At 39.7% G+C, this 26,121-nt stretch overlaps 1 protein-coding gene and 1 pseudogene across 5 annotated transcripts in view; one reads left to right on the plus strand and one right to left on the minus strand.

The window, feature by feature from the left end:
- The window catches only part of Dmxl2 (Dmx like 2), a 136,960-nt gene that overhangs the window by 45,393 nt on the left and 65,446 nt on the right, over positions 1-26,121 (minus strand). For 4 of the 5 annotated variants that reach the window (XM_057768578.1, XM_057768576.1, XM_057768577.1 and 1 more), the window contains exons 18-26: positions 20,335-22,008; positions 17,019-17,129; positions 12,883-13,052; positions 10,919-11,016; positions 10,390-10,555; positions 8,709-8,973; positions 3,763-4,832; positions 2,922-3,113; positions 1,042-1,118 (exon numbers count right to left, since the gene is read on the minus strand). In XM_057768578.1, coding sequence (XP_057624561.1) covers positions 1,042-1,118; positions 2,922-3,113; positions 3,763-4,832; positions 8,709-8,973; positions 10,390-10,555; positions 10,919-11,016; positions 12,883-13,052; positions 17,019-17,129; positions 20,335-22,008 — 3,823 coding nt within the window. The remainder of the gene's footprint in view (positions 1-1,041; positions 1,119-2,921; positions 3,114-3,762; positions 4,833-8,708; positions 8,974-10,389; positions 10,556-10,918; positions 11,017-12,882; positions 13,053-17,018; positions 17,130-20,334; positions 22,009-26,121) is intronic. The other variant, XM_057768580.1, reaches the window with a different exon arrangement.
- On the plus strand, positions 6,739-7,616 carry LOC130873686 (40S ribosomal protein S2-like; annotated as a pseudogene).

Below are 26,121 nucleotides of genomic sequence, written 5' to 3' on the forward strand. Positions count from 1 at the left end.
CATTTAAGTATAGACTAATTAGGATAAAAACAGAGTGCAGACCATTTCCGAGGGAGTAACTCCTTATTTTAAAATCAAATGTTCCCATAAAGGGCAGCTACCTTTGTAAGAAAAAGTCGAGGCTCATGTAAATAGATTTCTATTAAATTTTTTCATTTATTAGTGTACTTCATTTCAATCTAGGTCATCCTTCCAAGTTGTTCCATTTCTTACAACTCATGCCATTCTAATCATTAAAAGGCAATGCATTTTAATAACAGATACAGGCAATTTGATATTTAGAAAAACTAAAATTATTTTTAATTGATATCAATTGGCTAGTATAGTAGTGCAGACCTGTAATCTCAGTTACTTAGGAAGATGAGACATGAGGACCACAAGTTCAGGGTCTGCCTGAGCTACAGAGTGAGTTCCAGCTTGGGAAGCTTGCTGAGGCCCTGTTACTAAAAGCAGAGGTCTGGGAATGTATAACTTAGGGGTGGAACACGCCTGCACACCAGGTACAATGGCCTACAGTTGATCCCCAGTACGGCATAAACAAACAAAACTGATACCATCAATTGACTTCTACATCACACATAAAAGTATAAGTTAAACTAGTAACTTTTAAGCATGTATCTTTTCCAAGTTTTTTTTTGTTTTGTTTTTTGGTTTTTTTTTAAATTTCAACTGAAAACCAGTTAACCACGTAAAAGCTGACTGGCTTCAGAGCGTGACCTCTGAGGGACTAGGGATCTCTAGTATAAAACACTGTGATCAGAATCTTCCTTCAAGGAAATCAAAGACAGTTATTAGGATCACTCACATTATTGCTTGTCATAATCTATATTTCTCTTTTGCTACTAGGTGACATCTAAACTAACCAACTAATTATTATTTTCTCTCTGGGCCTATTTTATCCATTAAAGTACACATGTCATTTATATTAGGGAATTATTTTCAGCCCTAAGAAAAAGAATCCTATGAAAGTCTGGAGCAGTTGAATGTTTTGCTCTATTAAAACTATTTGGGGTGGTTTCTTTATTGATTTGTTATTTTTACCTGTAGCTATGACTGTCACATAATGCTTGGTAAATTGATGCAGAAAGTGAAGCTGCTAGTGAATGAAGTGTGTGCACCTAAAACCAAAACAGCCACAGTTACAATTTGCACTAACATTTCTATACAACAGCAACATCTTAAAAGTCAGGAAATACTGAGGAAACTAGAAAATCATAAATAAAACTGGATCCTACAGAAGAAACCCTACTTTTAAACTAACTCATCTTTATAGGCATGCCCAATGACAAAGCTGACTCATTCGGACATATCTTTATCAAATACATACTTGCTGTGAGCCTAACACTTACCAGGCACTGAGCAGACCAGGTCTCATGAAACTAGGTCTTGTCTAAGCCACAACAATTAATTTACACAGTGATATAAAAAGGAAAACTGAAGCCACCTATGCACCGAACTTTCAGACTTTTCGTTTAGGCTTTGTATTATGAAACTATGCAAGATTCAATCTTATCAGTAACAATGGCTGTTCAGTAAGTAAATCAAGCACTATGTGTAATGGCTCATTTTCCAGAAAGCAAAAATTTAGTTAATATTGATAGGAAAGGGAAAGTCATAAAAATGTGTTTTTAGAAAGTTTTAAAATTCTATATATATTTTTTAAAAACACAGTTTAAACTTCCCTTGAATCAACACTTTCAGACTCATAAACTTCTTAAAATTCAAAGGGTCTTCAGAGGTAGTTCCATGCCTTTAAATGCCTTATCCAAGCCTGGTGGTGGTGGCGCTGGCCTTTAATACCTACACTTAGCAGAAAAACCCTGTCTTGAAAAACTGGGACAGGGTGGGTGAGCCCTATACAAATTCTAAGGAAAGGAGCATTTTCCAACTTGCTATCTTTTTTTATTTCTTAGTCTAACAAATAATTTAAGCAAACTCTACAAGACTACTAATATGGATTACTTCATACTATAGATTAGAAATCTCCAATAAACTGATATGATTAGACAATCTGGATCCCTCAGAAAAGTATCTCAACAGAGATCAAACACGCCTGTCAAAGGAGGGGAAGGATAAAAACAGCAGGAACCGACTGTGCATGAGGCCAGGAGTAGCATAGAGCAGCATGAACACAGCCATGCAGGGGTGGAGGCAGCTCCCTCTCCACACCCTGCCAGGCTCTAAGAGATTTACTGGAGTTCATTAGTTCAGAACTCAGAATAGGGTAGAGGGATAATTTAGGATTCTGATTGTCTCTAACCTATTGTACAGCCTCCAATAAACACAATCATCAGGGGAACAAGTGACAAGGATATTTTCTCAGGAGTCATTTAATTCAAGAGGTTCTCTCAGGTACCCCTCTCAACCTACACTTTCACATTTTCCTGACATATAAACAAAAAGTTCTATTTCTAGATTATTAGTTCATTTGAACTCATTAGAAGAGAAAACCTAAATAAATATTAAGTAGCAAGAACATTATCTAGAAAATTAGTTTTGTTATAAAAAGAATTTACCTGTTTGAAAGGAAGACTATAGCCTTTCTAGAAATAAGAATGTATACATTCAAGGCTGGATGTGGTGGCGCACACCTTTAATTCTAGCACTTGGGAAGCAGAGGCAGGCGGATCTCTTTGAGTTCAAGGCCAGCCTGGTCTACACAGTGAGCTCTGGGATAGCCAGGGAAAGGAGTGAGAGCCCCATCTCAAAAAACAAAACAAAACAACAAAAAAAAAGAAAGAAAAAGAAAAAGAAAACAAAAAAGAATGCATCCTTTTCATTGCATTCACTGGAATCTGGAAGTCATTGGAAGTGAAGAGGCACATAGAAACATTTCAACTACTCTCTCTACACTCAAAAGAGAGCAAATAAAAGACATTCACCTTCCTAGTGTGCACAAATAGTCACAAAGTCCACATTACCTTCACATCTTCAACATTGGGATGAGGTGGTGTTTTCATCTGCACAATGGTATAAAGTATGTCGTGGATGTGATTATTTAAATACAACACAGGGTTAGCTATGACTGTTTTTGTCGATGCAATACTTGCTGAAAGCAGAGGCAAGGTGGTGGGCAGCGGCAGTGGAGACTGGAGCTGCTTTACTGTAGTTTCCTGGAGGTGACAACAGTGGTAAGAACGTGACTAAGGCAGCGTGTGGCTGTCTCTGTTCACTCACTCTACCAGGACTCAGAACACCTGTCTCTCCCAGATACGGGAGGTATGCAGACGGCAGCATACAGTGTACTTCTGTGCTGGTCACGTTTGTCAACTTGACACAAGCTAGAGCTAGTTGGGAAGAGGAAACCTCAAGGAATCTCATCCATCACACTGGCCTGTAGGCAAGTTTGTGGGGCATTTTCTTGGTTACTAAGCCCACAATGGGCAGGCCACCCCTGGGCAAGTAGTCCTACATGGTATAGGAAAGTAGGCTGAGCAAACCAGAAAGCAGCACTCCTCCATGGTTCCCACTTCTGTTCCTGCCTTGAGTTCCTGCCCTGGCTTCTCTTGATAATGAACTAAAACCTGCAAAGCAAATAAACCCCATCCTCCCCAGATTGCTTTAACCAGTGTTTATCACGGTAACAGAGAAGTAAACTAGACCAGCCTCTAGTTACTGACACCTTCACCTAAGAAGCTACACTGGAAACAAACACAAGCCTCCTAGGACTACAGGAGCCAACAACCCAAGTTTACAGCTTTAACTGGAAGAGCTGCTGAAATCACTCAACTAGCTGAGACTAACATCATGTGATGCCCATACCTGTTGTGACTCTTGCAGCAAAAATTTGAGTTCCATTCTCACTGAGGCCAGACCACCACCCTGGGCCCCATGAAGGCTACAGTAACTAAGAAACACTCTTAGGAGGTCCTGGTTTTTCTGCAACCACAGCTTCCGTCTTTCTGCATGCTCCCGTTTAGCCTGCAATCTTCGTCTTTCTATTTGGTGGCGCTCATAAGAACCAATGTCTGGCTTGTCCACCATTTCTTCCTGATCCAGAAGTTCACTCTGTACTTTAGAGTATGTTTTACTGTAATATTCTTTAATAACTGATTCATGATTGCATATCTCATGCAAGGCAGCAATTTCCTTTTCAAGCCAGTTGTAGAGCTGAAACCTGAGCTTCCCTCCATCTACTTCATAACCTGTAGCCAAAGTTCTTAATTCAGTCATAAGGATCTTCAAACATGCTCGGAACTTCAGTTGTTCGGCAATCACATCAACCTCAGTATCACCCACAGCACAATCTTCTTCCTGAGGAGTCAATAATGCCCTAGGGTCTGAGGCCTTGGGGTCCTGCCCATCCTTCTCAGCATTTGTACTCCTCATCACTAAGCCATCTGCGTCATCCTCTTCTAAGGCACTATCATGGTCTTCACCCCAGTCGAGCTTAAGAGGCTCCTCATCAACTGTGACAATTGGCTGACTCCAGTCAAACTGGGAGGAAGTAGCTGCTGACCAGGCAACACCAGCACTGCCATTGCCATTACTCAGTGCTTCTGATCCTGATGGCCCATTCTCCACCCTCTCAGAACCAAAGTCATGCTGATCTTTTTTTGCAGTTAAGGAAGATATTTTAGTTACTTTAGGAATCTTAGAAAGTACTTCAAGGGCTAAAACAGGACATCCAACTTTAAAATGAGCATTAGCGGTAGTAAAAAATAATTTTCTTTCTATGAGGTTAATTTTATCAGTAATGTTTTTCTCAGTTTTGAGGCCTAAAGTTGTCAAAGTTCCTTCAGGGGAAGCAAGATTTCTTCGGATAAGTAAAGGATGTGTCCGAAGGTAGTTGTAAAAACTGAACACCACGGGGTTACAAGACTTGATGATGACTGCAGAAAACAGATAAAAATCACAAATTACTATGTTAATCTGAACATCTACTGAAAAATAATAATATAAATTAGTATTTCCCCCAAATAAAGGACAATAGCTGGACGGTGGTGGTGCACACCTTTAATCCCAGCACTCAGGGGGCAAAGGCAGGCGGATCTCTGGGAGTTCAAGGCCAGCCTGGTCTACAGAGTTGGTTCCAGGACATGTTCCAAAGCTACAGAGAAACCCTATCTCAAAAACATCAGAAAGAAAAAGTAAAAAAAAAAAAAAGAAAAATGTAAAGGACAATAAATATTACTATAAATAAATAAATATTAACCCAGCACTCACTCATGTAATCATTAACTCTCTGTAACTGAGACATATGTTAGGATGATGGATAATCACACGATGTCAAAAAGGTCAGGAGGCACACACAGTAACTTTTACCTGAAAAAGGTCAATGGAAGGGAAATACAAACAACTGATTCCTTTTAAAAAAAAAAAAAAAAAGTGGGAGGAATGGGGAAAGAAGCCTGAATTCTCTAAAAATACCTTGGAAAAAATACACATACATATACATATATACATACATACATACATACATACATACATACATACATACATACATACTGGTATCTGAGACAGGCTCATTATGTAGCTGGCTTGGAATATGCTATGTAGATCAGCCTGTCCTGGAACTAACTCTTGTAGACCAGGCTGACTTCAAACTCACAGAGATCCATCTGCCTTTTCCTTCAGAGTGCTGGGATTAAAAGGCATGTGTCACCACCGCACAGGTAAAACTGTCAACATCTTATATAATTTAAAAAGGTAATTTAGATTTTAAGATGTGGTTCACACACACACAAAAAATACAATACAAAACTAAACAAATGAATTGTATCTCAAGCTGGTAGTATAGTCACATCAACTACAAAGTGACTTTCAAATAAGGATTTGGCTATACATCTCTAGTAAGATATACCATAACAATAATATAAAAAGGTATAGGTTTTCTCACCATTCTTTTGTAGAACACATATTTGTATTCTTATTATGAAACTATTCCATGCATAAAGAATAGTAAATAACTATGCTGATACTGTGAAAATCCAAGCCTTTTACTATAAGACACACATATGAAACCTAAGAGGAATCTCATTTATAGATTAGAAGGAAAACATGATCTCTTGCATTCTTAGGGGAGAAAGAAGTCCTACCTGCATTCATTCTAACAGCCTAGAAGCAAGAGGACTAGACATTATTCCCCACTCACAGAAGCAGAATTTTTTGGTGGAATGAGCATTTTCGGGTCTAAGCTAGAAAATATACGAGGTGAGCCTGAATCATTCTGCCATACCAGAAAGCAAGGAAATTATCAAAATAAATAAATAATAGAAAAAGAAGTAAAAAGCTGGCCAAGATCACCAATGTCTAAACATGGGACAGTCTGAACTGATGTGGGAAAGTCATATGTCAATCTGTTGATTTCATTGGTTAATAAAGAAACTGCCTTGGCCCATTTGATAGGCCAGCCCTTAGGTGGGTGGAGTAGACAGAACAGAATGCTAGGAAGAAGGGAAGTGGGTCAGACAGGATGAAGCTCCGACCCAAGATGAATGTAGGCTAGAATCTTCCTGGTAAGTCTATTAATGTGTGTAGCACATTAATAGAAATGGGTTAAGCAAGATGTGAGAATTAGCCAATAAGAGGCTGAAACTAATGGGTCAGGCAGGGTTTAAATGAATACAATTTGTGTGTTAAGCTAGCCATGAGGGAGCCGGGCGGGACGCAAGGCCTGCCCGCAGCTCCCTTCTACACTGAACACCCATAAAAAATTGCTAATGACTGAACATAAGCATGTAAAACTTGTGCGTTCAAAATATCTTTAAGAAAATAAAGACTTCTTCTTTTGGAAACACCAAATGGCGGGTGACGCCGGTGCAGCGGGAGGGCCCGGAGGACCCGGGGGCCCAGGATTAGGAGGCCGTGGTGGCTTCCGCGGAGGAGGATTCGGCAGAGGTCTGAGGTACCGAGGCCGTGGCTGAGGACGAGGCCGCGGGGCTCGCCGAGGCAAAGCTGAAGACAAGGAGTGGATTCCCGTCACCAAGCTGGGCCGCCTGGTTAAGGACATGAAAATCAGGTCCCTAGAGGAGATCTACCTGTTCTCCCTGCCCATTAAGGAGTCTGAGATTATTGACTTTTTCCTGGGAGCTTCCCTAAAGGATGAGGTTCTGAAGATCATGCCCGTGCAGAAGCAGACTAGGGCAGGCCAGCGGACCAGGTTCAAGGCTTTTGTCACTATTGGGGACTACAATGGTCACGTAGGTCTCGGTGTCAAGTGCTCCAAGGAGGTAGCCACTGCCATCGGAGGGGCCATCATCTTGGCCAAGCTTTCCATTGTCCCTGTGCGGAGAGGCTATTGGGGGAACAAGATTGGCAAGCCCCACACTGTTCCCTGCAAAGTGACAGGCTGCTGTGGTTCTGTGCTGGTGCGTCTCATCCCTGCTCCCAGAGGCACTGTCACAGTCTCTGTTCCTGTGCCCAAGAAGCTGCTGCTGATGGCTGGCATTGATGACTGCTGCACATCAGTCAGGGGCTGCACTGCCACCCTGGGCGACTTTGCCAAGGCCACCTTTGATACCATCTCCAAGACCTACAGCTACCTGACCCCTGACCTCTGGAAAGAGACTGTGTTCACCAAGTCTCCTTATCAGGAATTCACTGACCATCTTGTGAAAACCCACACCAGAGTCTCTGTTCAGAGGACCCAGGCTCCAGCTGTGGCCACCACATAAGGGTTTTTATACAAGGAAAATAAAAGTGAATTAAGTCTGTTAAAAAAAAAAAAAAAGAAGAAGAAGAAAGAAAAGAAAAAGACTAAGTGATCACCTTTGTATAATGTTAAAGAGTGGGGAGGTGGGGAGACAGGAGATACCCTAGAAGCTCGCAGGTCAGCTAATCTGCTCTTCCAAGGACACAGGTCCAATTCCCAACAGCCACATGGCAATTCACAACTATCTGCAACTCCAGTTCCAGAGGATTCAACACCTTTTTCTCACATTTACCATTCAAGCATGTGATGCACATATATACATGCAGGTGCAGGGAACCCAGAACAAAACAAAACCAAAAAAAACTACCACTGTCTTCTCCTTGTCCTTTTTGAAAAAAATATGGTAACTTTATGGTGATTTTTGAAAAATATCTAATTTGAAATAAGAGCAAAGAAAATACAACTGTGAGAACTAAAGTATGTGTAAAATACGTGAGATCATTTTAGTACTATTCAAATTATGGTTAAATGCAGACTTTATTACAAATATTAAGTTACAATTTTTAATCACATAACTTCTCAAATCTGAGGCATGGTGGTGTACCCAACAACAGGGGCTATGACAGGAGGGTCGTAAGTTCAAGGATCACCTGAGCAGCATAGTGAGTCCAGGCTACCCTAAAACACAAGGTTATGAGGAAAAAGACTATACCTCCATAAAACATGTTCAGAAAAAAAGAAAAATAAGTAAGGTAACTATCTTTTAAAATGTAAGTAAGTATGCATGCTGCAAACTCCACAGATGCACACAGTGTGTTCTGACCATTCTCACCTCCCCCTCAAGACCTCCTTTTACTCTCTCCTAACTCCATGTGCTGTTTATTTTTCTTAAATAAGCCACCAAGTCTACACAATGTCATACACAATGGCATGGACTATGCACTGGAGCACAGCTGATCTGCCAGGGGTCACCCTCAAAGAAAATGAATTTCCCTTCCCTTCCCCTAGAAGTCACAATCAGTAGGTCTTCAGCTAGGGGCAGAGCCTCTTCCCTATAAAATTTGTCTTACTCTTGAATAGATACTGAAAAAAAAAAAAAAACACAAAAATCTACCTTGTTGCTCATCATCTTCCTTTGGCGTCTGTTCCAGTAATGTATCCAAGGCTCGGGTGTAATCTTTCATTACCCAATAGGCAAGACTACGCAGAAAAGGGTCAGCATGTAGTCTTTTGCAATCGAATCCTGAGCCATCCTTTTGACAACCCAAAATTTTCTGATTCAAGATAGATATATAAGTGGATGAAGTCTCAAATTCAGATTCAAATAAACGGGCAATAACCATGGCTAGCTGAATATCTTCCATTTTTTCAAGACACACCTGCAAATTTAAATATTAAGAAACACTTACCTTAGTGAAAACTAATCTAGACATACATTATCCCACTGGTACCATGAAATTGCCTATTTATATCTCCAGGGTAGGAGGGGCCCTGAGACTGAGATCATGAGATGTAACTAGATGGTTGCTTGGTAGAATTTCAAAGCAGGCAGACAGATGAGCAACCACAACACAGTAACCTCTAGACTAGAATGATCGTACATGAAATGAGCACAAAACGAAGTATGTCAGTGTTATCTCAGTCTTAGGCCAATTTAAATAGCATTCATTTTTAAATTAAACACTACTTAAAATGTTTTGATTGATACATCAGTTCCTCTTAATTTCCAATTATATTTTTATAAAACTTTAAACTACTTTAGAAAGTTTACTAAGGAAAAATTGATCCCTTTCCTATAAGGGACCCCAAGCCAACTTTAACAGCTGAGCCTGAGACTCTTTAACATCTCTGATTATCTTCTAAGCTAACATATCCACTTCAGAATTACAGGCATTTATAACTATAAAAATGTTACAAATATGCTGAAGTATAAAATTTATGATATATTCACTATGCCAGAAGTTTTCTATTCTATCATATTAGGTTTTTAAAAATGTTTTTTAAAATATTTAAATTTTTATTATTTTTTAAAAGTTATAAATTAAAAAAAAATCCCATAAAAAACTAACCAGACTCAAGGATTATGTAACTACTATATTATATTATATAGGATGTAATATGTAGAATATAATATATAGGGGGAAATCTTATATAATATATAGAGAATATATTATAGAGTAACATATATATCGTATACTTTTTTTTTTAAGAGACAGTCTCTCCATAGCCCAGGCTGGCTTCAAACTTGCATTTCCAAATACTAGGATCATTTTCAATTCTATTTTTACTTCTGTCTGAATCTAAGTAATTCATAAAGGTAATAACTAACCTAAAAGGAAGAGTCATCAGGAAACAGAACTATTAATGACTTTTTAATCACCTGCCAGGATTATGCAACAAAAGATGCAGGGTTTCACCTCCTCACACGCACTGACAACAGTTACGGCAGGAGCACTGTAGAATAGTACAAGCTGCCACATTAGTGCCAAGTACTCAAATAGCAGCTTTTCTGCACAAAATAAGGCAGTCATAACCTATGCACATACTTAAATGGCTCAGAATCACGAGGTGGATGGTAAAAAGACATTCATAAACTACTCTTGACATTTTCTGCAAGTCTTACATTTTATCTTAATGTGTAACACTCCACACCTGAAGCTGTAATTCCCCTTAAACTGATCAGCGCCACTGTCTGACTTCAGCAAGCGCTGGTTATTTCACTCTTACAAACGTCTAACAAAAATTACAGTCTGCTCAAAGGCCTCACTGCATGATTGCTATTTACACGTTTATACCTCTATGGCATCTTTCAATGAACCAGCTAACAAGAAAAAGGCAGCAGACTGTTCAAAGCGTTGTTTTCCAAGTAATGAAAAAGCATTTTTCAAAGCAGCTTTCCGCCATCTATCTTCATTAAAGTTATGGCTGAAAAATGTTGTCATTTTCTCATCATGTTGTGACCTGGGAATGAGGACACAAAACATTAGTGACTATCTCACACTTAAAATATTTTAATTATTTATAGATTGTATGAAGATAGAGAAAAAAGAAAAAAAAAAAAAAACAGAGGCAGGTGGATCTCTGTGAGTTCGAGGCCAGCCTGGTCTACAAGAGCTAGTTCCAGGACAGGCTCCAAAGCTACAGAGAAACCCTGTCTCGAAAAAACAAACAAAAAAACAAAAAACAACAACAAAATATCTCATCTTTTAAACTAAAATAAAAGATATTTTCCCCATTCAAGGTAAATAAAAGAACCAGGACATAAAGAAGTCAGCTGACTTGACAGAGTTCCATGAGACCATGTGAAGCGCTGAGGCACATTACCTGAACAGACCCCACACTACCGCTTTCTTCTTCATTGAAAGGTAGAATAAAGCAGCATCTAAGGCATCATTATTCCTTTGAAAAGAAGCTTTGGCAACCTAAGAGTAAGTAAAATAACACAGAACTGCTTGAAAAAGAACCACAGTTAATTACTCCAACAATTAATGCTTCATTGTTACTCCCTTAGCTCACAACTACAAAAATGAGAATATATGGACCCAATAGCTTATGATGGCATCCTCCTAGAGAAAAGCATCTGTATGCCAGTAATCCTAATAAAAACAGCATAGTAGGTAGTATTCATGAGACTGTTTACCATATACTTGGCACCTGGCTGGGCACCTTTCATTAATCTTAGTATTACCCACTATGAAGTACTACTAGTGTCCTCATTTTATAGGGGAGGGAACTGAGCCATTAAGTAAATAGCTTAAATTCACACACTAAGGGAAGGAAAGGAAAACCTAGGTAGGAATAAACTAACAACAACAGAAAATTCAATAGATATGATCATCTTTTGAAAAGTCAACACATTGTTTTCTTAATGTGCAGCTCTGTGGATAAAGAAGCATGCTGCCAAGACTGACAATCTGAGTTTGACTGTTGTTGTTTGAGGGTTCTACTATGTATTCCAGGATAGCTTTGAGCTCACTATGTAGCCCAGGGTGGACTCAAATTAGCACAACCCTCCTGCCTTAGCCTCCTGAGTGTTAGCATTATAAGCATTCACCCTACACCTAGCTTATGTTTTTTGAAAGAGGACCTTACCATGAAGCCTAAACTAGCCTGGATGTGCTCTGTAACCCGAGCTGCCTTTCAACTCCAGATCCTTCCCTGAGCTTCTAAAGTACTGGGGTTGCTGGAGCATGACCAAGTGTTGTGCTTGTTTTCAAATAAGGTACATGTCAAACATAATGTCTAAAAAATTCTATTCCATTAGCTGGGCATGTCGTGGCTGGCACAAGCCTTTAATCCCAACATTCAGAGGCAGAGGCAGGCAGAGTTCTAAGTTCAAAGCCAAATTGTTCTATATAGTGAGATCCAGAACAGCTAGAGATGCAAACACAATGGAACCCTGCCTCAAAACAAACAAATAATACATATAATAACAACAATTAAAAAAAAACTACTGGCCGGGCGATGGTGGCGCACGCCTTTAATCCCAGCACTTGGGAGGCAGAGGCAGGTGGATCTCTGTGAGTTCGAGACCAGCCTGGTCTACAAGAGCTAGTTCCAGGACAGGCTCCAAAAAACCACAGAGAAACCCTGTCTCGAAAAAAAAAAAAGAAAAAAAAAAAAAAAAAAAAAAAAAAAACTACTGCACAGAATTTTATAAAGGTCAAGTTTGAAACTCTATGTGCACATGTGCACCCACACACGTACACATACACATGCAAACACACACAATAAATAAATGTGATTTCTAGCCTGGTGGTGGTGCACGCCTTTAATCCTAGCACTCACGAAGGCAGAGGCAGGCGGATCTCTGTGAGTTTGAGGCCAACCTAGTCTACAGAATGAGCTCCAGGAGAGCCAGAGATAAACACAGAAACCATGTCTCAAAAAACAAACAAACTTCTAAAAATTATTCTAAGAAATTCTCAAACTGTAAAAACTAGTTCTCTACAGTAGGTTTTCTGGAATTTTAAAAATGGAATGTTTGCTAGTAGAGGCAGGAAGAGAGACTAGGCTACATAACACTCTGTGTCAAAAAAAAAAAAAAAAAACCATGAAGGGTAGAGAAGCAACAGAGAAGGAATAGAAATGTGTAAGTATTTTGAAGAGGGGGGGGGACAGGGATGGGTGCTTTAATTGGGAGGGAGATAAATACAGAAGAAAGAAGGAATAGCGTGCGTGCATATGTATAACAATGATTAAACAAATAGGGAACATGAATTTAAGAGAGAGGGGAGAAGAAAGAAGGGGAAATGACAGTCTTTTAACATCCATTGAAACAAAGTTACCTTTTCAATGCATCTTCGAAGTGTGTTAACATTCCTCACCCACCAGCCTATTCCCATGGCTCTTAATTCAGACCATTGAGGGTCCCCTCTTTGAATTGCTGGAATCATATTGATTAGTTCTTCCTCTGCTTCAGAATGAAAAGCCCAGGCAAAATGGCAGGTAGACACACCTAAATTGGAAACATGAAACAATAACCTTGTGAACTATATCAATAACAACAAAACAATATTTTGCTTAGTTACATATTTCTTGTTTTCTAACAAGCATTTTCAAGCAGAAAGGCAGAATAAAAGAACTCTCAGGACTTTATACTATAAGCTTCTGAATTCAAGATCAGTGACAAGACATATAACATCCAAATGACTTAACTTTTATTCCACATAAAATTTCATATTTAAAATAAAACAAAAATATTAAGAGATGATGTGGTATAGTATCACATGCATATAATCCCAGTACTCAGGAGGTGGAGACAGGAAAATCAGAAGTTCAAGATCATCTTCAGTTTGAGCCCATCCTTAGCTACCTGAGAACTTGAAACAAAAGATTAACACTGAAATTGAATCAATGAAAAATAAAGATACTTGAGTAACAAATTATTCCCATGTACAGGTACCAAATTTACAAAGAGCAAACATTGGTCAAGCAGAAAGTTTTGGCCTACAAACATTATTATTTCCACTGTCATTTACCTGAGGAACTGAATTCTAAAACTTGCTCTATCCTTTGCTCTAACCAGAGAGTTAAAGGTTACTTAAGGCAAGCTCTAAACATACTTCTAGCCGGGCGATGGTGGCACACGCCTTTAATCCCAGCACTCGGGAGGCAGAGGCAGGCGGATCTCTGTGAGTTCGAGACCAGCCTGGTCTACAGAGCTAGTTCCAGGACAGGCTCCAAAACCACAGAGAAACCCTGTCTCGAAAAACCAAAAAAATAAATAAATAAATAAACATACTTCTAGTTGCACTTAATGTAAAGAATATACACAGGCATGAGGCTCATCTCGCTAATTAGAAGGGAAGAAATAAAGGACTAAAAGACCTACCAGAGTTGAGGGAGGAAAAGACAGGTGAGAGAGGAAGAAGTGGGAGGGAGAAGAGGGGAGAACGACCGAACAGAAAAATGAATCAGATATTGATTATAGGCTGAGTTTTGATATCAAACACTACTGGTAATGTAAATGAATATTCTTTCTGAAGGACATTTTGCTAATACTAAGGAAGAGTTAAGGAGCTAAGAGTTAAGTCCCCCTCTGACTCAGTAACTCAACTGCTAGGAAACTAACAAGAAATATATACCTGTTCCAAAAATGTTAAATTAATAAAATAACATGTGGAAATAATCAGAACACATTAAATATAAAGAAAAATAACAATATTAAATATAAGTATTTTATGTAACACTATAAGATAATTCATTGCAATGATCACTGAGTTTTAAAAAACAGAAAATCTAAATGTCTTGAAAATAAGGGTTGAGTAGATGAAGTATATTTTTAATGCACAGGAAAATCTTGGTTTTGCCAAGCATGGTGGAGCGCCTGTAATCCCAGCACTTGGGAAGTAGAACAAGAACTGCCACAAGCTCTGGGTCCACAAGAGCATGGTATGCAGTGAGACTTTACTTCCAAAACAATAAAAATAAAAATAATCTTGTGTGGCTAGAGCAATGGCTCATCAGCTAAGAACACTGACTGCTCTTACAAGCTTGTACAGACAGGCAGGTAGACAAAACACTCACACACAAAATAAAAAGACACCAAAAATTAAACATAAATGAAAAAAAACTAGCTCTTGTTTTCAAAGACTATTTTTGAAGGCAAAGTAGTAAGGACAACAGTCCAGCAAGCTTGGGATTCTAATGACCATATTCCAAACCCCAAATGGGCATACAGTCTAAAGAAATGAGAACCAGACTGGGAGTCTAAATGCTTATAAAGAATCCTGTTTAGGGAAGTCACACTAAAATTCTATTGTTTCTATAGGAGGAGGATGATAAACATCTGTCTCAAATCAGGGGTGTGGCAATATGTTAGACTTAAGCAAATGTACTAGGTCAATATGGGAACTCTTCCTGAAACATTAACTTTCCTTGATAGCAACAAAGAATATATACTTAGATAAAAATTAATAAAGTGTGGCCTGGTGAAACATGCACGTAGCCTCATCACCTTGAAGCTCAAGGATGATCACCAAGAGCTCAGGGCCAGCCTGTGACACACAGAGAGATCCTATGAAAAGGAAGGGGGGGGCAGAGACACAACAACACAAAGAATAAAATTTATGTTTTTAAAGAGAAGGCATCAGACAACTTCAGAGCTGTCCCATAGAGACACTGAATTATTACAGCCTCGGGCCTACATCTCCTACTACAACTTTACCACTACTGTTGGAACAACGGTCACAGAGCAGGGCAGAGCTGCGGGACAGAAACAAGAAATGGCAAAAAAGACACCTAAGGTCATGCTCAACCTCCTTAGCGATAAGGGAAATGCAAATTAAAACAACTTTGAGATACCATCTTACACCTGTCAGAATGGCTAAAATCAAGAACACCAATGATAGCCTTTGCTGGAGAGGTTGTGGAGAAAGAGGCACACTCATTCATTGCTGGTGGGAATGCAAACTTGTGCAACCACTTTGGAAATCAGTGTGGCGATTTCTCAGGAAATTTGGGATCAACCTACCCCAAGATCCAGTAATACCACTATTGGGAATATACCCAAGAGATGCCCCATCAAATGACAAAAGTATCTGTTCAACTATGTTCATAGCAGCATTGTTTGTGATAGCCAAAACCTGGAAACAACCTAGATGCCCTTCAATGGAGGAATGGATGAAGAAAGTGTGGAATATATACATATTAGAGTACTACTCAGCAGTAAAAAACAATGACTTCTCGAATTTTGCGTGCAAATGGATGGAAATAGAAAACACTATCCTGAGTGAGGTATCCCAGACTCAAAAAGAGGAACATGGGATGTACTCACTCATAATCGGTTTCTAGCCATAAAATAAAAGACATTAAGCATATAATGTGTGATCCTATAGAAGCTAAATAAGAAAGTGAACCCAAAGAAAATCATATAGTCATCCGCATGGAGAGGGGGAAGTAGACAAGATTCCAGGGCAAAAACTGGGAACTTGCGGGTGAGGTGGCATGGGGCAAAGGGGAAATGGGATGAGAAATATGAGAAGGGGAGGATGGGAGGAGCTCGGAGGATTGGGATGGTTGGGATATAGGAAGGATGGATACGGGAGCAGCGAAGTATATAAACTATCTAAGGGAGCCATCTTAGGGTTGGCAAGAGACTTGACTCTTGAGGGGTTCGCAGGTGTCCAGGAATATGTCCCCAGCTGGTACCTTGGGCAACTAAGGAGAGGGAACCTGAAATGACCCTATCCTATACTGATGAATATCTTGCATATCACCTTAGAACCTTCATCTGGCGATGGATCGAGGTAGAGACAGAGTCTCAATTTGGAGCAACGGTCTGAGCTCTTAAGGTCCAAATGAGGAGCAGAAGGAGGGAGAACATGAGCAAAAAATCAGGACCACGAGGGATGCACCCACCCACTGTGACAGTGGAACTGATTTATTGGGAGGCCCACCAAGGCCAGCTGGTCTGGGACTGAATAAGCATGGGTTGATTCCGGACTCTCTGAGCATGGCGGTCAATGAAGACTGATGAGAAGCCAAGGACAATGGCACTAGGTTTCGATCCTAATACATGAACTGGCTTTGTGGGAGCTTAGCCTGTTTGGACGCTCACCTTTCTGGACGTAGATAGAAGGACCTTGGTCTTCCCGCAGGGCAGGGAATTTGGACTGCTCTTCAGTATCGAGAGGGAGGGGGAATGGAGTGGGGGGAGGAGAAGAGGAGTGGGGATAGGGGGAGGGAAGTGGGGGGAGGGCAATATTTGGGAGGAGGGGAGGGAAATGGGAAATGGGGAGCAGGTGGAAATTTTAATTAAAAAAGAATAAAAAAAAAAAAAAAGAAATGGCAAGTAGGTACCATGTCACATGACAATCTCAGGCTACTGTCACATGACCCACCTGCTGCTAAGACACAAACGCACCCACCACCACCACATTAAATCAAAGGGGTGAAAAGATTCAAACAGCAAGTAGAGTACCTTGGTGAAGGAGCTGGACTCGGTATAAAGGAGGCAGTGATGTTAACAGGCATGTGTGCAAGCGCATTGCTAACAAGTATCTCAAACCACACTCATCTAAGGTGTCTCTTCCTGCAATTTTAACAAGAAAATATGTTAAAAAAGAGATTTAACAGGATTGAACAGCCACAGATTCAAAAGGTATGAACTGAACATTAAACTTTGCAATAATCTGCACAAAATATATGTATTTTAATGTACTCCTTTGCAAATAATTTAGTGTTCTTACAAAATCTGTATCTTTCTAAGACACAAATATTAAAACTGCTAAGTGAAAAATTATTTGGAAAAATAAAGTTACCTATTAGTACAAATAACAGTAGTACCTATACTTATACTAAATGAAAGAAACACTGAAATCTAGTGAAATGTGTAACTATGCCTGTGGATCAGATGTAAGCTCCCAGCTTCTGCTCAGCGCCACGCCTTCCCGCTGCTTGTCTCTCTGCTACTATGCTCTTCGCCATGGTGGTCACGGGGTCACTCTCTGAAACTGGAAGCCCCAAAAACCTTCCCTTCTATAGACCTGTTTTGGTCGTGGTGTTTCCTCACTACAATAGAACAGTGACTAAAACAGTAAGTTTGCAACTCTTGGCAGACTTCTTTTTATGAACTGAGATTTGTACTGACAGGAATTATATAACTAAAGTGAAATCTTTGTTACAATAATTTAAGAAACTAACATTTTTCTAGGCTGTTTAACTTGACCAAAAACTACCAAAGATTTGAAATTTTATTCTCTGGGCTAGTAGTGTTAGGTTAGAAAGAGCAACTTAAATCTTTAGCCTGATTCCACAAATTTACTTTACAGTGCAAAAGCACTGACAGAACCTAAGCCAGCAAATGACGGAGTCCCCAGAGGCAAAGGATTTTCCGAAGAAATCAAAATATGTCATTGCTGAGGTGTAGTTTCAGTTCTGCTTCCTATATGCATTCATCCACTTACACACCGAGCAGTTTTATATCTACTGCATAGTGCCTAAGAGCACTACAGGACTGGCAGAGGTAAAGTAATTTAATGCATAATATAGGGAAATAAATGCTATGGACTGAGAGATGGATGTGCTGAATCAAGAGTGTTCTGTTTCATATAATGGAGCCAAAGAAGAACTTTACAATGGGATTAAATCTGAGGTTAGGGAATGAGCCATGTATAGATATGGAAGAGCATTCTATGCACAGGAAAGGCCCTGAGAAAGGAGCATGCGCCAGTGTTCACGGACTAAGAAGAGGCCCAAAGAGGAAGTGGAAATGAGCACACTGATCCATGAGAACTGATATGAGAGCATGTGCCAGTGAACTGAACATCAATATGACAGAAGCTGTCTCACCAGAACAAAGAGAAAAGGTCTCTTATTTAGAGTCTTTTGACTGAGATATACAAATTATTTCAACTTTAAGTTCAATTCCCCACCTATGAAATGGAAATACCATTCCTGCCTTGTCTAGTTCATGAACGTCCACTGTGACCAGAATCATTTATATACTATTAGCCAGTGAGTGATAAAACTTTGTATCAGAGAGTTTAAACTATTTCATGCATTACAAAAAGTATATACTTTTTTAAAGATTTGTCTATATTCTTTAAAAATTGTTTGTGTATGTCTGTGTGTGCCTGTGTCTGTGTGTCCGTATGGGTATGGGCACACGAGTGAAAATACACAAGGAGCTCTAAGGAGCCAGAGTACTCTAGAGCTGGATCACAGGCGGTTCTAAGCTGTTCAGTGTGGGTACTGGGAACCAACTGGGTCCTCTACAAAAGTGCAAGCACTCTTAATGGCTGTATCGTCTCTCCAGCCCCCAACCCTGCTTTCTAACTCCCCAGAGAAAAACAGCTAACAGTATCAATTGTTCAGGACTTACAGACGTTCTAGGGAAGGTACTGCCCCACTTCCCACAACTGTGTAATAATGGTAAGTTTCTTCTACTTCTCAACATTTCTAGAAAGTGTGTCACAAGCAAACCTTCTAAGATCTCTGGTTATTTAAATCCACAGAAGGAAAATTGTAGGGCTATAGTGTGAGAACTTAAACCTGTCAACAATATTTATGCTTATGGTAAACATTTTTATCCCCGCTCCCAAAGTGATTTAATGCAGGCTTGAAAGCAACATTTTCCACATATGAACCCTATAACTGCCATTTAATGCCTGTATGACTGATTATATATGAATCCCTTAAATTTTCTAAGGATTATTACCTTCATGTGAGAGAGAAAGAGAGAGAATTAGCCACCTATCCACTAGAGGATTATAATTAAATGGGATAAAGTACCTGGCACATAGTAATCCCTAAATCCTCTATAATATTTAGTGTATGAACAAATGAATGCATGATAAATAATTTTGTTTCCTTTGCAAATGTCACTGCTTATAATCAAACCTATGGCCTTCAACTAGCTGGACAGGAAAGAATGATATCTAGTTTCAAATGGCAAAATACACATTACATTAAATGTCTGAAATTTTTGCACAAATTTATATAGCTATAAAAAGTCATTTATGGGCTGAAGATTGTTCAGCATTTAAGAGCTCTTAATGGCTGGGCGGTGGTGGTGCAAGCCTTTAATCCCAGCACTCGGGAGGCAGAGGCAGGCGGATCTCTGTGAGTTCGAGACCAGCCTGGTCTACAAGAGCTAGTTCCAGGACAGGCTCCAAAACCACAGAGAAACCCTGTCTCGAAAAACGAAAAAAAAAAAAAAAAAAAAAAAAAAAAAAAAAGAGCACTTAATGTTCCTGCTGAGGATATGGATTCAGTTTCTAGCACACACAATCAACTGTAACTCCAGTTTCAGGGGATTTGATACAGGCTCTAGGCATGCATACAGGGCATATACATAGATGTAAGAAAAACATTCATCAAATAAAATAAACCCTTTTCAAAAACTATGCCTCAAATGGAAAAATAAGCAAGCTGATTTCTGATGTCCCTAAAAGTTTCATGATACAAAAAAAAAAAAAAAAAACAGCAAAAAAGGGATCATTTTTACCAAAGAAAACATCATTAGGAATCAATCTTTTTGAAATACTAAGACAAATGTTTGAATATAAGTACTCATAGAATGCATACAGACTTCACAAATCTGTACATTACACACGCAAGTGACAGCCTGCCTCAATTTTATTTTTTTACAATCAAGTATAGTTTATAGTAATTATCCATGAGTCTTTTTCCCTACAAGACTTGAAAGAAAAAAAAACTTAACATGTAAGTCATTACACAGACAGCACAGTATTTTTACTAATAATAAACCTAACATTTATGATGAGACAGCTTACCTGAGTATTTATCCCTGTTTTCATCAAGCTCAGTACTGGTGGTTGCCACAGTATCAGCCAGTGCTACAAGGAACATCTGCTCCAAGCGGGTAAGGCCTGGCAGACTTGAGTGCATTAGATGACTGGAAAGTACTCTAGCATGCTCCTGGCCAAAGTAAGCTGGTCCATATTGTGACAGGTTTATTACTTTTGATTTGTTCTCTCTCTTCTCTGGCTCTAAATCGATATCATCTGTTGTTATCTCCTGGACTTGGAACAGCTCTGAATACTGATCCTCTGCTTGGCTTTCAATATGAGCCTCATAGCACTGTGGCTTTTTGGTACTCTCTTCCGAAATTCTGTAGGACATGTCCTGATCTGCAGCAAGCAATGCGTGTAGTGGCAGCGGAGGAATAGAATCTATCTCAGTATAATCCCGAGTGCCATCCTTTCCAACGGTAACTGTATCCTTTGCTGTACTGCCACTCACACTAATGGTCCGAGACAGATGCCTCTTAGTTCCTTCTCCAGCATCAGGATCCCTAACTATTGCAACTTCACCAGCAATACACTTTACTAAGTGGGAGAGAATGGCTTTAGCTCTTCTAACTTTCCCTAAGTCCATCAGTTCTAACAGCTGAGTGGGATGATACTGTGGGAGAGTCGGAGACAGTGCATGTGCAGCCTCAAATAAGCCACCATCTTGAACTACAGTTGGTGAACAGAAGACATCATCAGTGATAGCTGCTCCTTCAACAATACTTTTTCTTGCCAACATAGTGGATTTAAAGGCAGAATGATCTTGTATCGCTATCTCTTCAACAGGACTGTCAGCTTCAGTGTCTCCGAATTTGACAGAATGCTTCCACTGGGCATACACATGCATTTCACAGTCCATTCCCACCACCAATATCCCATCTCTTACCCAAGAAAGAGATACAGGCAGTGAAGGTGTGCCATCCACAGAGGATACCAAGTCTATAGATCTGAGAAGAACCCATCTTGACCTAACTCCTTGTTTGATACTACCACCTAGTGGTAAAGTAATGACAGCTACTCCATCCTTACTGTTAGCTTGATCAGTTACAATTCCTGAAAGTCTCCCATACATGAAGATATTAGCACCAACCCCCACTGTGAGAATGTGAGAGCCATCTTCCTTTGATACCCAGTCCAAATGTACTAAATGCTTGATATTTGGAATAAGGTATCTATCCTTACTTAAAAAGGCATCTGATTTGCTATACACAAACAGATTACTGTCAACACTGACTCTTGAATCAAGTACACTCCCAACCTTAACCAAATCATCAAGATGGATCGTTTGTTCTAAAACCCATTCTGACCCTCCTGTAGATTCACATTCAAATATACAGACATGCATAGAAAACTCTTTAGAAATAAAACCATTGTGGTGGACAGGCTGCTTGTAAGCCACTGCCAGGCGGCCTGTGTATGAGCAGCTAACAGCGACAGGTCTTCCCACAATGCTCACAGTACTGCTATTATCTTCTCCTTCATCATTCATCAAGGGCCATCTCCTCCAGTGATAGGTTTCCTTCCCATCACTTGTATTGCACAGTGAGTTAGTTTCCATACAACATTTCCAGAAGCGTACTTTGTTGTCCGAACAAGTTGTAACCACTAAGTAAGGTGCAAGGCACACTGGATAAATTGAAGAGGAACTCAGATGACCTTAACAAAAGGGAAAGAAAAACAGTCATAATCAGAGAACCACAAAATGTAAGATCAGTAGATCTTATCTCTTACTCCGTTTAATTCACCCTCTGTTAAGGTTGAACCAGAACCCTCACATGTCATTCCTGTCTATAATCACTAACGCTTCCCATCTATCTCCAACCATAAGATAATGACTAATATCTGGGGTCTTAAAACCTGGATACAAGTTCCAATCTATCAATACCTTTGGAAGAATGGGAAAACCATTTAGTCACATAAGTCTGTTCCATATAAATAACAGGGAACAGTTATTACTTGACTTGGGATGTTACTGTCTATGAAACATTTGAAAACATTTCATAAGGCCTCTGTAAATATAATTATTTGTGAGCTTCAATAAACAAATGAGCACATGCCAAACTTTCCAAGTATCTTTAAATATTTACTAGTTAGTTATGTGTATGAGTATGTGTATATGTCCAAGTTTGTATATATGCACATGAGTACAGGTGACCTTGGAGGCCATAAGAAGTTGACAGAGACCAGCGGCACAGCCAGCCAAGAGGTGGGGACCGGCACGGCGCAGAGAGCCAAGCAGCAGGGACAACATAAGGGGACCAAAGGGATTCGTATTGGAAAGGAAGAAGTTAAGCTTTCATTATTTGCAGATTATATGATAGTATACATAAGCGACCCCAAAAACTCTACCAAAGAACTCCTACAGCTGATAAACACCTTTAGTAATGTGGCAGGATACAAGATCAACTCCAAAAAATCAGTTGCCTTCCTATACACTAAGGATAAGGAAGCAGAGAGGGAAATCAGAGAAGCATCACCTTTCACGATAGCCACAAATAGCATAAAATATCTTGGGGTAACTCTGACCAAGGAAGTGAAAGATCTATTTGACAAGAACTTTAAGTCTTTGAAGAAAGAAATTAAAGAGGACACCAGAAAATGGAAGGATCTCCCTTGCTCTTGGACTGGGAGGATCAACATAGTAAAAATGGCAATTCTACCAAAAGCAATCTATAGATTCAATGCAATCCCCATCAAAATTCTTCACAGATCTGGAGAAGACAATAATCAACTTTATATGGAAAGACAAAAAACCCAGGATAGCCAAAACAATCTTATACAATAAAGGATCGTCTGGAGGCATTACCACCCCTGACTTCAAACTCTATTACAGAGCTACAGTACTGAAAACAGCTTGGTACTGGCATAAAAACAGAGAAGTCGACAAATGGAATCAAATAGAAGACCCTGACTTTAACCCACAAACCTATGAACACCTGATTTTCAATAAAGGAGTTAAAAGTATACAATGGAAAAAAGAGAGCATCTTCAAAAAATTGTGCTGCCAAAACTGGATGTCAATCTGTAGAAGAATGAAAATAGATCCATATCTATCACCATGCACAAAACTCAAGTCCAAATGGATTAAAGACCTCAATATCAGTCCGAACACACTGAACCTGATAGAAGAGAAAGTGGGAAATACTCTACAACACATGGGCATAGGAGAACACTACCTATGTATAACCCCAGCAGCACAGACACTAAGGGCATCATTGAATAAATGGGACCTCCTGAGACTGAGAAGCTTGTGTAAAGCAAAGGACACTGTCACTAGACAAAAAGGCAACCCACTGACTGGGAGAAGATCTTCACCAACCCTGCAAATGACAAAGGTCTGATCTCCAAAATATATAAAGAACTCAAGAAACTAGACCGTAAAAGGCTAATCAACCCAATTATAAAATGGGGCACTGAGCTGAACAGAGAATTCTCAACAGAAGAAGTTCAAATGGCCAAAAGACACTTAAGGTCATGCTCAACCTCCTTAGCGATCAGGGAAATGCAAATCAAGACAACTTTAAGATACCATCTTACACCTGTCAGAATGGCTAAAATAAAAAACACCAATGATAGCCTTTGCTGGATAGGTTGTGGAGAAAGGAGTACGCTCATCCACTGCTGGTGGGAATGCAAACTTGTGCAACCACTTTGGAAAGCAGTGTGGCGGTTTCTCAGGAAATTCAGGATCAACCTACCCCTGGACCCAGCAATACCACTCTTGGGAATATACCCAAGAGATGCCCCATCATACAACAAAAGTATATGCTCAACTATGTTCATAGCAGCATTGTTTGTAATAGCCAGAACCTGGAAACAACCTAGATGCCCTTCAATGGAAGAAAGGATGAAGAAAGTATGGAATATATACATATTAGAGTACTACTTAGCAGTAAAAAAACAAAGACTTCTTGAATTTTGCATGCAAATGGACGGAAATAGAAAACACTATCCTGAGTGAGGTAAGCCAGACCCAAAAAGAGGAACATGGGATGTACTCACTCATAATTGGTTTCTAGCCATAAATAAAGGACATTGAGCCTATAATTCGTGAACCTAGAGAAACTAAATAAGAAGGTGAACCCAAAGAAAAATATATAGGCATCCTCCTGAATATTAAACTTCATCAGGCGATGAAAGGAGACAGAGGCAGAGACCCACATTGGAGCACCGGACAGAAATCTCAAGGACCAAATCAGGAGCAGAAGGAGAGAGAGCACGAGCAAGGAACTCAGGACCGCGAGGGGTGCACCCACACACTGAGGCAATGGGGATGTTCTATCGGGAACTCACCAAGGCCAGCTGGCCTGGGTCTGAAAAAGCATGGGATAAAACCGGACTCGCTGAACATAGCGGACAATGAGGACTACTGAGAACTCAAGAACAATGGCATTGGGTTTTTGATCCTACTGCACGTACTGGCTTTGTGGGAGCCCAGCCTGTTTGGATGCTCACCTTTATAGACCTGGATGGAGGTGGGGGGTCCTTGGACTTCCCACAGGGCAGGGAACCCTGACTGCTCTTCGGGCTGACGAGGGAGGGGGACTTGATTGGGGGAGGAGGGGGAAATGGGAGGCAGTGGCGGGGAGGAGGCAGAAATCTTTAATAAATAAAAAAAAAAAGTTGACAGATCCCTAGAGCTGTATTTATAAGAGGTTATAAGCCACCTGATGTGGGTGCTTAACTGTAGTTTTCTAGAAGAGCAGCAAGTGCTCTTAACCAGATAGCCATATTTAAAAGATTTTAAAAATATTTTAAAAGATTTTTTTTACAAACTTTGTATTTGGGAACTATACCTACAACCCCAGCCCTTATATGGCAGAGCAATAGGATTACAAGTTCAAAATTTTCCTAAAATACATCAATGAGTTTCAGACCAGCTTCAGCTACAAAGACTCCATCAAAAACCAACCAAAAATAAATAAAAAAAAAAAGATTTGTCTAGATCTGCATTAAAAACAAAAACCCATAATAAAATTTTTCTCAAGGTAATCTTTCCACTGTGAATGCAGATATGTCTGAGGGACGGATAAGAACACCCCATACTCAGTATCCACCAGAAATCAAAGTAAGATTGAACCTCCATTTTTGTTTGTCAGTATCACTATCCTAGGAACTCTCCAATTAGAATTCCACAAGTGGCAAATCATTTCAAATGCAGCCTCCAGTCCAGTCCTTCAAACTGCCCTCATCTGCCTTGCTAAAGTCAGTATAGTTACAGGCCAGTCACATTCTGCTCTGAAAATAAGATATATCGATGGCGGTGAGGGGGCAGATAGAAAGACCAATAATAGATAGATAGGTAGATGATATATCTTTATAAAAAAACTATTTCCAGTATGTGAGTGCAGGTGCACATGTGTCAGGGTGTATACGTGGAGGCCCCTGCCACGTTCTAGGACCTGAGAGTGCACTCAGGTCATTAAGCAGAGAATGCCTCTACTGCACAGTCATTTCAATGTCCTGAAATGCATATTTTAATGTGAGGTATCTTGTCTACATTTTGGAATACTATGATGGCAAAACTTCAGAGAAGAAATACATTTGTCTGTGAACCGCTGAAGCACATTTTGCTATTATATTCATATCTAGATGGCTCAGTACTGAAGATACGTGCCCCCACGTCTCATAGTATGATCTCTGAACCTATCATAAGTGACTCCTGCACAATATACTCTGACCTACACATGTATTATGTTGTAGCATCCCATCCCTAAATTTACAAATGTACAATATTTTAAGACTTCACTCTGTGATAATCATGTTTTA

Source organism: Chionomys nivalis, chromosome 4 (genome assembly GCF_950005125.1).
Source record: "Chionomys nivalis chromosome 4, mChiNiv1.1, whole genome shotgun sequence".
NCBI lineage: Eukaryota > Metazoa > Chordata > Mammalia > Rodentia > Cricetidae > Chionomys > Chionomys nivalis.